The sequence below is a fragment of the Eutrigla gurnardus genome (genome assembly GCF_963514095.1).
Source record: "Eutrigla gurnardus genome assembly, chromosome: 14".
NCBI classification, from domain to species: domain Eukaryota; kingdom Metazoa; phylum Chordata; class Actinopteri; order Perciformes; family Triglidae; genus Eutrigla; species Eutrigla gurnardus.
Genome location: NC_139937.1, coordinates 1430201 through 1442984, shown reverse-complemented (window position 1 = coordinate 1442984; position 12784 = coordinate 1430201). Strand labels below are relative to the sequence as shown.

The 12784-nt window shown below is 46.7% G+C and overlaps 1 protein-coding gene across 3 annotated transcripts in view; it reads left to right on the top strand.

Moving 5' to 3' along the window:
- The window catches only part of LOC311024693 (nectin-2), a 99042-nt gene that overhangs the window by 50860 nt on the left and 35398 nt on the right, over window positions 1-12784 (top strand). Inside the window, exon 7 of one of the 3 annotated variants that reach the window (XM_084027219.1) lies at window positions 2114-6997. The exons of the other annotated variants lie outside the window; for them this stretch is intronic. Within the exon in view, the coding sequence (XP_083883345.1) occupies window positions 2114-2697 (584 nt within the window). The 3' untranslated portion in view covers window positions 2698-6997. Of the gene's footprint in view, window positions 1-2113; window positions 6998-12784 lie in introns of those variants that run through there. 3 annotated transcript variants of the gene reach the window in all.

Here is a 12784-nt window from a genome sequence, read left to right as displayed (position 1 = left end):
AGCGGCCGGCTGCTGATGGATTTCAAATGGGAATGATAATAGGAATCAGGCCGATTCGCTACTTTTCAAATGTAGGCAGGGATTTGAACAGCAGCGTGTACTGTTAATCCTCTGGAGCGGCTGCTAGAAGTGCAGAGTGCAAAGGCAAGCCAGAGCAACAGGCAGGATGTTGAGCTTAGCCAAGGGTTCTTGATCACTTTCAACCAGGGACACACATTAACATATTTACTTGTTATTGTGTAGCTCCTGCACTGAAACCTGAAGGAAGCAGGATCACTTTAGAAGACTGGATGATAAACAGCCTTTGTTCCATAAGATAATGATTCCGTACAAATATGCTTTCTTATGGGATCGTAAGAAAATAAATGGAGTAATTTTGTTTATTGCGCCTGGGACATCGGAGATTATCCAAACAGAATAAACAAGTCTATTAAATAAAAATAGGTTAAATAAATGTATTCATACCAAACAGATCATAAGCTCCAAACTTGAGTGCTCTGAACTCTGTTAAAGTGGGAATAATAGTTCAGCCATCAATATTCCCTTCTGCTAAAAGTAAAAAGCTCTCAAGGGAGGCATGTTTTAGAGCTCTGCCTTCCTATAGAAGTTGTTTTACAGTGAATATATCTACAGTGAGTACACACTGACCATTAACTCTGACCGTGCTGGTGCCATACTCTCCGCCCACTGACTTAGAGATGATGACCACATGGGTGAAATGCTCACAGGACTGCAGGGAATGGTCATACTCCCAGAAAGCACTGAAATGTGTCTAAAGGACCAAGAATTGAAGCTGCGAGTGAATGCTGATCAGATTGCCTGTGGGATTTGCTTAACTTTTGTTTCAAGAGTTTTACACCGATTATATTTAGGCAGCACCACTGCAAACATAACTCATGCCTTTTAAATAGGGTTGTTTCAATAAATGGAAGAAGAAGTTCTTGAAATATGTGTATTTTCTTCAAACTAAGGAACCAAGCATCGGTGGTGTTGGTTCTGAAACATAGATGTGTTATTGCCACATTATTGGTCAAACATTACCTCTGTGCTTTCCTTTCCTGCAAAAGCAGTTGTGTTTTTCTGTCGTTCACATACCTGCTTTGAAGTATTGTACTAATATCACGGCAGAGGAAGTCAAGGGAGTGGGAAGTGTGAGTTCGGAGAGAGAAAGAGCACTATATGGTTGAGAAGTCATATGGGACTTCACAGCCCAGATTTAAACACCACTACCTCTCCCTGGAGTTTTAATGCACAAACAGAATCATGGAGCCCTCGTTTTCCTTTCACCCTCCTTAGCCAGTCTGTAGCTAACAAAGCCTTTGCTCAACTCGAGATTAACTTGAAATGGCTTCTTTTCACGTGTGTGTAAGTGCGATTAATCTAATAGAGCTGGAATAAGGACACATACACACATCTTGGACCGACGTTTGTGGAGAGGGGTGTCAAAGTTTCCCCGGCTCTAAGCTCATGGCTTCCAGGAAGAGTTGTCAATCCGCAGTGTCACTTTGACACTTACTCACTCCGCCACCTCCTCCTCCTCTTCATCTGATTTCCAATACCTGCTCCTCCATCCATCATTATCCTCCTCCGCTGCATGGCCTCCACCTGTTCTGCCCCTGCATGTGCCATTTATCCCCCCCCCCTGCTCCTTCAGAACGTGTATGTGGCTTGCACCACCCCCACCCTTCCTCCCTCCCCGCCTTGCCTTGTGATTTGTGGTGAGCCTTGGACAGACCCTGGCCGTTGAAGGGCAACACAGGGGGAAGCATGGCTGTGACACTGTTGTGACGTGACTGTGGGAACGGGGACAGCAGCAGCTCTGAGAAAGAGGAGGAAATGTCAGTTTAGGAAGGAACACACACACACTTGTCACTGTACGGACACCTCAGCACTCTTACACACTCCACTGGAAACAATTCAGACCAACACCACTGACATCCTCCAACTCCTACCTTTCTTGTTTTTCCTTGACATGACCTTTTCTTCCTTCTCCTCTTTCTGCTGTCTCTATTTTCCCTCTCTCCATGTTTCACACTGTTCTCTTTTTTTTGCTTTCTCAACCATATTCCTTTCTTCCTTTTATCTCCCTCCCTGCCTCCCCTCCCTCCTACAGAGCCCTCAGTGAACCCATCCAATGCCGGTGTGGTGGCGGGAGCTGTGATTGGCTCCCTGCTGGCCCTCCTTTTGGTCGCCGCGCTCATCGCCGTGCTTGTCACCCGTAGCCGCAGGCAACAGCAGGGTTACCGTGCCAATGGCGGCAGTGACATGAAGACGCGCATATTTGGTGGCGGAAAGAAGGCCAGCAAGAACGGCACAGGCCACGGTGCAGGCAGCGGCGCCGGAGGCGGGAACAACAACGGCCCCATCTATGTCTACAACGAGAGCTCATCCCACCAGGCTCTCGGAGAGAAAAACAGCCACCACAAGCCCCTCACCATAGGGGGCCGCCCTGAAGGTGTAGCCACCACACCTACCGCCCAAGATATCCTGCTAAGCAATGAATTGGATGATGCAGAAAGGAGGAAGTTCGATGAGCTGGAAGAGGAGGAGAGGTACGACCACTTCACCGGAGGGGCCCCCATCCTTCAGCTTCGCCCACCACATGACCAGGACGATATGATTGGAGATTACATGGATGACGACATGGAGTCCCAGCGTGACGGCTCTGTCATCTCACGGACTGCAGTTTACGTATAGAGGAGGAGGAGGAGGGGACTGAGGGGGAGGAGGAAAAGGAAGGATTTTATGGCTCCAGGGTCTCGTCCCTCTCTGATGATGAAGAGAAAATGATGACCACTTTTATTTTTGAAAATTGATTTTAGACATAGCCTTTTATTATTCACAGTGCAGCCCCAGAACAGACTGAATGAACGGGATGTGGAAGGATGTTCTGAAAAGAGCGCCGCTGTTAACTGACCGACGAGGACATTTGCCACACAAACTGAAACGGAGAAACTGTGTAGTGTGAGAGTAGGATAATGGAATCATGATACAAGCTTAGCTATAGAGGAAGGCAACTCACTTGCTTATTCACTCTTATCTTCACCAAAACTGTAGTAGAAGAGATTGTGGAGCAGTTCCGTGTTGCCTGCCTGTCTCCTGTGGGAAAGCTTTTTGTTTTGCTCATGTGTTGTGCTGTGACAGCTGGTGGGTAGTTAGAAGTTAGACGTAGTGATGGGTTGAGAGGAGGGGTTTGAAGGTATACACCATAGCCTTCAGGTGATTTAGAGAAGAGAACACAGTATTTGCTTGAGTCTACTTTGGAGTTTTCATATCCGCTCTCTCTGCCTTCCTCTCAAACGATCAGCCACTGTAGACACTCTTGAATTTACAAAATTGGAACCTTTAGTCCTTATGTGCTGCACAAGCACAGGAGCATCTGAATTTAACAAAGTAAGTTTGCAGAGTTGCAGTTGGAGCTATGTTCTGAACAAGGTACTCGCATGCAAACTTTTGTACTGTGCCTGGAGGTAAGAGACGAGATACAGGGACTGAGGTGTAGTCAATCTGACAGGGTCAAGGGATGGAGAGAGGGATGTGCGAGGCAGGAGGACTAGAGAGGAGCACGTCTCTTCATCTCTCTTCCTCCTCATCCCCGTTTCTTCAGAGTGCTCCTGACAGGAGGAGCTTGATTGGTAATGAGCCGTGAAGTCGCTCGCTTAGCTGGGACCAACAGATTGCCACCACTTATCGTTTATGACGTGGCGATTCCTTCCCCCTCCCACCTCTCTATCATTCCTCTGTCTCTCTCGCTCTCTTTATCCCTCTCTCCCGGTTTTTATCGGGAGGTTCTGATTTATCTGGCAGTGTCGAGGTCAGGGCCACGGAGAGCAGTGGAGTATTTTACTGCTTTTGATGTGTCAAACGCCCCACTTGCTCTGTTCCTGCCTACATGCCAGGATGGACTGGTCCACCTGCGGTGGCCATGTTCAACACAGTGCATGGCCCAGCCGTCTCCTCCCACACTCTCGTAAGTGGCTGGATGCAACAGAACCTCACCGCCAAGTACTGCCGCCTTCCGTTCCGTTCCATTGATTTTCAATGAGATCATGTCATATTTCTTTCCATTAGCAAAAGTTGTTAAATGTAGTGAATTGATCGGGAGACATCAAAGGTTGCGTTCACAGCAAAGCTTGGGAGTCATATTGACTACCATGCAACAAGCGGTGAAACGGCCCTTTACGATGCAGCTTCGGGCTGATTGTCTCCTGGCTGTTAATTTATCCTTCTAACGAGCCGCCGGAGGTCCGCTCAGGCAAATATTGCTCCGTGGCTACTGCTAAGCTGCTGCCTTTGAGGCTCAGTGTGCACATTTGCACGCATCACTGTATCTATGTAGCCAATGGATGACTGTGATGGACAATCTTTGAGAGAAGCCCTACTGTAGCTCCTCTAATTGTGCTTTTCCTGGCCTTCTAATCAACTCCACCCTTGACCCGCTGGGAATCTGTTGAGCACAGCTCTCAGTGACTGTGCTGCCCTCTTGTAAGGCCTAGCAAAGACCTGGGTTACAGTTGGCTGCAGGTTAAGGGGTCAAATGCAGGGTGACCCATTGCCAAGAGCAAGGATGAGTGCGCTCGCCTGCATTTCCTATCATAGCTGTTTTAACCTTGAGCTATAGAGGTGAGAAACACTCCCATACAGAACAGTATCTATATAGGGCGAGACAGCCCTGTTTCCCATTGTTAACCTTTAGAGTGGCAGAAAGAGAACGAGAGAGAGAGAGAGACACACACAGGAGGAGGTGACAGAAAGGCTTTCAGCGTCTAGCATATATAAGCCAGTGTGTTCTATAGGATGATCCTCTAATGGCCTTTAGCTGATATAAAAATGCAACTCCTGTCAACCTGGGGAATGGTACATTTACTGAACACAGCTGATTTCTCACAACCACTCAAAGGAAAAAAACATAAAAAGTATTTACTTACTCACTCGTGTGTGTCACCGCTACAAAGAGAAATGAGTATAATACTTTTTTGGGGGGGGGGGAATAACAGTAAGGGGCAAAACTGTTGTATGTACATCTTGGTGTGAGGTATCTGTGTACAATATATATGTAAGCATCTTTATTTTTTTGTGAAAATGTGGATATTTATGACAATGTAAATATCAGATGGATGGAGCCAGTGTAGTGGAATTAATTAATTAGTGGAGGGGGGCGTTGACGAAGAACTTGGTGGTTAAAGAGTCAATCTGTACTGGTGAAAAACAATTCTATATGCCTGTATAACTTTTCTTTTGGTAAAGTTAACATTGCCTGGTATTTGCACCAATAAGCACACAGTATTTCTTTGCACAATTGGCTTCTCCCAAGCCTCGTCACGACAGACACCCTGCACAACGCAAAAATACCCACAAGACTCATTATCTATCAGCTTACCAACGTAACCACACAGGGTGTGTGTGTGTGTGTGTGTGTGTGTGTGTGTGTGTGTGTGTGTGTGTGTGTGTGTGTGTGTGTGTGTGTGTGTGTGTGTGTGTGTGTGTGTGTGTGTGTGTGTGTGTGTGTGTGTGTGTGTGTGTGTGTGTGTGTGTGTGTGTGTGTGTGTGTGTGTGTGTGTGTGTGTGTGTGTGTCCGTCCAACCACTGGGGGTTCTAACCCGAGTAGCCCCCCATTGACAAGACAGAAAACTGGCAAACGGAAGATATTATTGTACATTGGGAAGGCTCACTCGCTCGCACACACATACATATACGCCGAATGCAGTGAAACATTCGCCCACGCACAAACAACCCTCCGTCACTCTCATTACGCTCCCTCCCACAGGCAGACTGTGCAGGAGACACCTCATACCTGGCAACGCTGCAATCTCCTGACAGAAGCCCACACAAATGTGCTTGCAAAGCTACACGCACGCACGCACGCACGCACACACACTTACACTTGTTTTCTCCTCTTCGTGCTCACTGGCTCTGTCAGGACATATACTGTGTCCTGTTACAGTGAAAGGAGCTGCAGCACGATGTGTCCGCTGCTTCTGTAGCCCACATGGTCCGACCTGATTCCCAATCAAGGGCTGTGCAGGTCGGTGGCAAACACACATTCAGGGAGAGCCACCTTTCACCCAGCGTCAGAGAAATGGGCTTTTTTGGAAAGCCGTTTGTCCGTTAGACTGGCTTTCATAAAGAAATGCCCCAGCGCTGACCTGCTCCCGGCAACCCTTCCAATGCTTTCAGAGATTCACAACTTCCTACTCATCTCCAAAAATGTTGTTTTTCAACTTTTCTCACTTAAGCCACCTCCACACACAAACACACACACACACACACACACACACACACACAGTTACCATCCACCTCAGTACCCAAGTAAGGCTTGTCAGACAAAATGCTTTTAGAGAAATGCACGATCCTGGCCAGGGTCTAGCAAGGTCAGACAGTCCAATAGCCAATATTATTTTCTTTTGTACACAAAGCCACACTGTTGCTATTTCCTCAGCTCCAAACATTTGATGACTAATCAAAGCCGTAACATCTCCCGTCTCACTCACATAAAAGAAGGGGGAAAAGAGAAACCTTCCTTGTGTACATATTATAAATATATAAATATGTAGCCGAAAAAAAAGATATTACTAATTTATGGTGTCACGTTTGTGTATTTCCCAGTGACAACAAGCATGAAGGATTTATTTTCTCCTATTACAGTTTCCCCTCGTTTCTGTTATTTTGCAGTGCTTTATAATTTATGTTTTCTGAGTGCTTTATTCTTGACTGCTGCGCTGTGATTGCTGCCAAAACTGGCAAATGTGCTTCTTCTATACAAATGAACACACGACAAAACAGTCTTACCCCAAAATGTGCATTCTATTATTGACTGCTCTGTGTAAAGGTTGGGTTTTTTTTCTTCCTTTTTTGTATTTTTTTTGTTTCAAATTAATTTCGTTTTTTGTAAAAAAACAACAACAACAAATAACTGAATTAGAATCGTTGCCACCATTTTGTCGTGTTTTTCTATATTTTTGGTTGCTATTAAAGATTTCTTGATTTTTGAAATGTTCTGCTGGTGCTGCGTGTGGTGTCTGTTCCTCCGATGCTTTAACACTCAAGGTTGGATGACTAACAGAAGTGCCAGTCATAGATTGTAACTGATTAGATTCATAGATTAATTGATTGGGATATGAAGGGGCCACTCTGTCTCGTGTCAGCCATCCTTCACACACACACACATACACACACACACCTTGATTGTTTTGGCTTTTTTCTCCACTCTCATTTCCTGGTCTGGCTATTTGTCTCATTTTGGTTTTGATAAATCTGTGCGTGTGTCAACATAACAAACTTGGGCAAACTGAGCACAGGAATAACAGGAGAAGCCATTTTGTGGATTAGAATTGTTGTGTAGCTCCACCTCCTCTCAGTTTTTCTGGTTCCTATACGTGTCATTGGTTGGCTGCATCAAACTTGCTGCCTTGGTAACCAGTGGGAGACTGTAGTTGTTTAAAGGGCACGTTTTCCACCTGAGTATGTGGATGAGGAAGAGTAATGATAAAAAGCATACAGCATCTTATTTCCAGATCATTATATTGCATTATATATATGCATTATTTTTCAGTAGAAACACCAAAACCTCTCAGGCAAACACTGTACCCCCACACACACACACACACGCACACACACACACACACACTGAGCTAGAGCTCAGGAATGTGGTGCTGTAGCTCCGGTGGTTTTCCTGGAGGGAGGCAGTTTGTGTTTTCAGTCGGGGAATGTGCAGGCCGAGCTGAAACTGTGTGAATGAAGCGCCTCTCAAAGGCTGCATTGTTTGAACTCTGACGAAACCAAACTGGTTTGGTCAAAATTTAACTGTGTGTGTGTGTGTGTGTGTGTGTGTGTGTGTGTGTGTGTGTGTGTGTGTGTGTGTGTGTGTGTGTGTGTGTGTGTGTGTGTGTGTGTGTGTGTGTGTGTGTGTGTGTGTGTGTGTGTGTGTGTGTGTGGCGTCAGAATCGTTTCATATTACTTGCGCAACTATCAACTGAACGCGTCACACCCGCGTGCTTTGACGCCTGTGCAGCACACAGCGCCTGACGTGTAATGTAGTTTCCTCATTGACTTATAATGGTCACGCGTTCACGCGCACGTTCACGCGTGATGGCTGCTGCACGCCTGTGATCACATTACGCGGAGTAACTACGCGTAACATTCATGCGTTTTTTAGCGAACGCACGCATTAACGCTCGCATGAAGATAATTGAACATTTTTGTCAGGCGCTCACATGTACGCGGAAACGACGTGCGCAGACTCTGTCACGCGTAACAAGAAGCGGCGTACATATGAAGCAGCGTGCGCACGTCTGTCTGTCACTGTTTGACAAATGTTGTTACGCGTTCACACGCACGTGCGGTCGCCGATTCTGATGCTGCGCGGCCGGAATTGATCTGCTGTGCGCAACTACTCCGCGTAACATGAGCGTGTAATGTAGTTGCCTCCCCTGGTTGACTGAAATGAACAGGCCAACTACATTACGCGTTCAAGTTACGCGGAGTTGCCTCTCATTTACACAAAAACGCCGTTTTTATCACAGAAAAGATTATTTCGAAAAACTCCGGCCAAAGCGGAGGTTTCGGATAACACCGGTTAGTTGTCGTGTCAACTGGAAGAAACAGGGTTTTAGGTTCTCAAGCGTCACAGGAAGTCGCTCGTGTTATTCATTGTTGTTGATTCTGAGGATTCTGATTGGCTTGCATAGCTTTAAGCCTCGGTTATGCTTCCGCGTAGTGATCACGCAATGGCCACGCAGTTACTTGGATGCAGTCGTGAGACCGTGATGGTTCTGCGTGGGGTTTACGTGTCGAAATGCAATTCAATGCCACACTGGTAGAAGGCGCTATGTTTTTTGTAAAGACTGACCGACCGACCGAGACTCTTGTGACGTATATCGTCAGACACGAGTGAACTGGTCCCTCACATTCTTCCACTTGAGTTTGCATTCTTCCACCAACCAACTCAAACTGACTCGAAGACTTTTAAAAATGGCGGTGTTTATGAGTGGAAACCGTAAAAGCGGTCTCCAGCGGATGTAGTTAGCAGACCAATCACAGCCAATGCCGCTGCGTTGGTGCTGCGTCGCCTCAACGCACGTCTAGGATTTTTTAGAGGTGCACTTGCGGTGGACGTAAGGGGGTCCACAAGGACGTAATGGGTCCGTAAGGCCCCTTGTGTTGTGTCAAAGCGGAAGCATAACTTGGGCATTATCCTTCTCCCTACACTGCCGCCCATAGGTTTGGCATAGTTATAATGGCGCTCGACGGGTTGAACGATGTGAGCACAATGTTATTTTTGAAAAGGTGCGGGGGGAGGGGGGGGGGGGGGGTATTTGTTTCTCTAAATACCCTGCTATGTGTAAACGTGGCCTAAAACTGGTGTTTTAGGCCCTTCTGCAGCAGTGCTAGCTGTGTTCAGTCAGCTCAGTGTCGTTAACGTGAACTAGCATTTATGTGTTCAGCTGCTAGAGAGAGACGGAGCTGTAGCTGTCTGTCTGCAGCGCTGCTAGAGAGAGAGAGCTGTAGTCTGTCTGCAGCGCTGCTCTGGGAGGCATGCACTGATGGAGACAGGACTGTTGACAGCAAAAGTATAGTTACTTTTGCAAATTAGGAACAAATCCGACACACATTATTATTATCAATTTTTTTGGACAACCCTAGTGTGTATATGTGTGTGTCTACATGTGTGTGTTTACATGTCTCTATGTGTGTGTGTGTGTGTGTGTGTGTGTTCTGGCAGGGAGGGAATGTGTGCATTCATGCATGCTCATCTGCTGTATTTGGTTTTACATACAAGTGTCCTCTCTGCTGCTATCAGACAATACAATAACGTTAACGTCCCCGCCACTGTGAGAGTTGGTCCATGGTGGCGCATCCTCCATGTGTGCCTGGTGCTTTGATGCCGTTGTGTATCTGTGTGTCGTCCTGGCTCCTTGTCACAGTTAATTTTTGTTGCAGGCTTGTTCTGTCAATGCACAGCTATTTACTGTGAGTCCAGCCCACCATCTGGCCTCTCTCATTGCTTTGAATTTTTAGCTGGCGAGATAGAGAGTACACACACACACACACACACACACACGCACACGCACACACATATACACCACCATATTCGGACTCCTTTGGTTTACTGACTGAATGTCAAAGAGCAAAACCTAGTAAAAAAGCCTGTGCGACACTCACATTTTGGTTTGCTTCCGTCTCTGAAGGATCTGCGCCTCATGTGAAGGCAACGACCTTGTAACACAGAACCTGGCCTGTTTGAGCTCCGAGCAAAGAACCTGGATCCGGAGCCAAAGTGACAGCAGCTACGTCTAGCGTTCCCACCATGTTCGACATTAGCTTACAATGATGAGACATGGTGGGGTGCCCTTGGGCAATCCGGCTAGCTGGTAGTGACTCTGTTTCTACCAAGTTTGTGTGTGTGTGTGTGTGTGTGTGTGTGTGTGTGTGTGTGTGTGTGTGTGTGTGTGTGTGTGTGTGTGTGTGTGTGTGTGTGTGTCTGTGTCTGTGTCTGTGTCTGTGTCTGTGTCTGTCTGTCTGTCTGTCTGTCTGTCTGTCTGTCTGATCTGTCTGTCTGATCTGTCTGTCTGATCTGTGTACTGTTTCACACATGCTTGTTTGTACATGGCTGTATACCGGTATGTAACTTCCAGCTCTGGCAGGTACAGTACCACTGTTGGTTAAGTGTGTGTGGGTAGGTTTCTGTGTGTGTGTGTGTGTGTGTGTGTGTGTGTGTGTGTGTGTGTGTGTGTGTGTGTGTGTGTGTGTGTTTTCTCTCTGCTGATAACTAGATAGAGAGAGCTGTAGTCTGTCTGCAGCGCTGCTCTGGGAGGCATGCACTGATGGAGACAGGACTGTTGACAGCAAAAGTATAGTTACTTTTGCAAATTAGGAACAAATCCGACACACATTATTATTATCAATTTTTTTGGACAACCCTAGTGTGTATATGTGTGTGTCTACATGTGTGTGTTTACATGTCTCTATGTGTGTGTGTGTGTGTGTGTGTGTGTTCTGGCAGGGAGGGAATGTGTGCATTCATGCATGCTCATCTGCTGTATTTGGTTTTACATACAAGTGTCCTCTCTGCTGCTATCAGACAATACAATAACGTTAACGTCCCCGCCACTGTGAGAGTTGGTCCATGGTGGCGCATCCTCCATGTGTGCCTGGTGCTTTGATGCCGTTGTGTATCTGTGTGTCGTCCTGGCTCCTTGTCACAGTTAATTTTTGTTGCAGGCTTGTTCTGTCAATGCACAGCTATTTACTGTGAGTCCAGCCCACCATCTGGCCTCTCTCATTGCTTTGAATTTTTAGCTGGCGAGATAGAGAGTACACACACACACACACACACACGCACACGCACACACATATACACCACCATATTCGGACTCCTTTGGTTTACTGACTGAATGTCAAAGAGCAAAACCTAGTAAAAAAGCCTGTGCGACACTCACATTTTGGTTTGCTTCCGTCTCTGAAGGATCTGCGCCTCATGTGAAGGCAACGACCTTGTAACACAGAACCTGGCCTGTTTGAGCTCCGAGCAAAGAACCTGGATCCGGAGCCAAAGTGACAGCAGCTACGTCTAGCGTTCCCACCATGTTCGACATTAGCTTACAATGATGAGACATGGTGGGGTGCCCTTGGGCAATCCGGCTAGCTGGTAGTGACTCTGTTTCTACCAAGTTTGTGTGTGTGTGTGTGTGTGTGTGTGTGTGTGTGTGTGTGTGTGTGTGTGTGTGTGTGTGTGTGTGTGTGTGTGTCTGTGTCTGTGTCTGTGTCTGTGTCTGTGTCTGTGTCTGTCTGTCTGTCTGTCTGTCTGTCTGTCTGTCTGATCTGTCTGTCTGATCTGTCTGTCTGATCTGTGTACTGTTTCACACATGCTTGTTTGTACATGGCTGTATACCGGTATGTAACTTCCAGCTCTGGCAGGTACAGTACCACTGTTGGTTAAGTGTGTGTGGGTAGGTTTCTGTGTGTGTGTGTGTGTGTGTGTGTGTGTGTGTGTGTGTGTGTGTGTGTGTGTGTGTGTGTGTGTGTTTTCTCTCTGCTGATAACTGCTTACACAATGCTCCTCATTTAACCTCTCACCCTCCCGGCTCCAGACCTAACTAATAAATCCCAGAGTGAGTGATGAAAGGCCTGGACTGCTGCATGGGGTTCTGAGTGATGGGTGTGGTGACCCGGGCCTTCAAAGAGATTAAAGCGAGTGTCTTCTTCTGACCTCAATTATTTAAGTACGTTCCGACATATCTCTGTTGGCTCTAAAGCGAGTGGCTCGGCCTGTTTCTGCTGGCGGTGAATCATCGACTCAACGACTGTGTGCGTCGTCTCATTACTGGAATGTTTGTTTCTAACTTTTAAGTGTCTCATTTTTTCACTTTATTTTCTTCCAGCACATTAGATTTGACTCACAGCTGTTAGTTTGGTCCATACTCCTCCAGCGTTAGTGCTGTGATCCTGAGCATGGAGACGAGGTAATTAGGGAGGGGCTTTTTGGGCCCAACTGTGGAATGTTCCTCTCAGGCCAAGTCAGTCATCTGACCTCAGGGCAAGCATGTGTTTAATTTACTGAAGACGACGAGGCTGAAGAAGACTCTTAGCACAGGCCTGAGTACATCACAAGGAGAGATAACAAGTGTCTGGTGATGTCTGTGGGAGTTACAGACCTTCAATGTCTGTGTGTTGTCCTGCTTTCTTTGCACATGTATAACCAGACTCAGTCAATAGCCATGCCTAAATACTAACACCAGAATGCAAACATGCTCAGTGACAATGCTAACACGCTGATGCTTAGCAG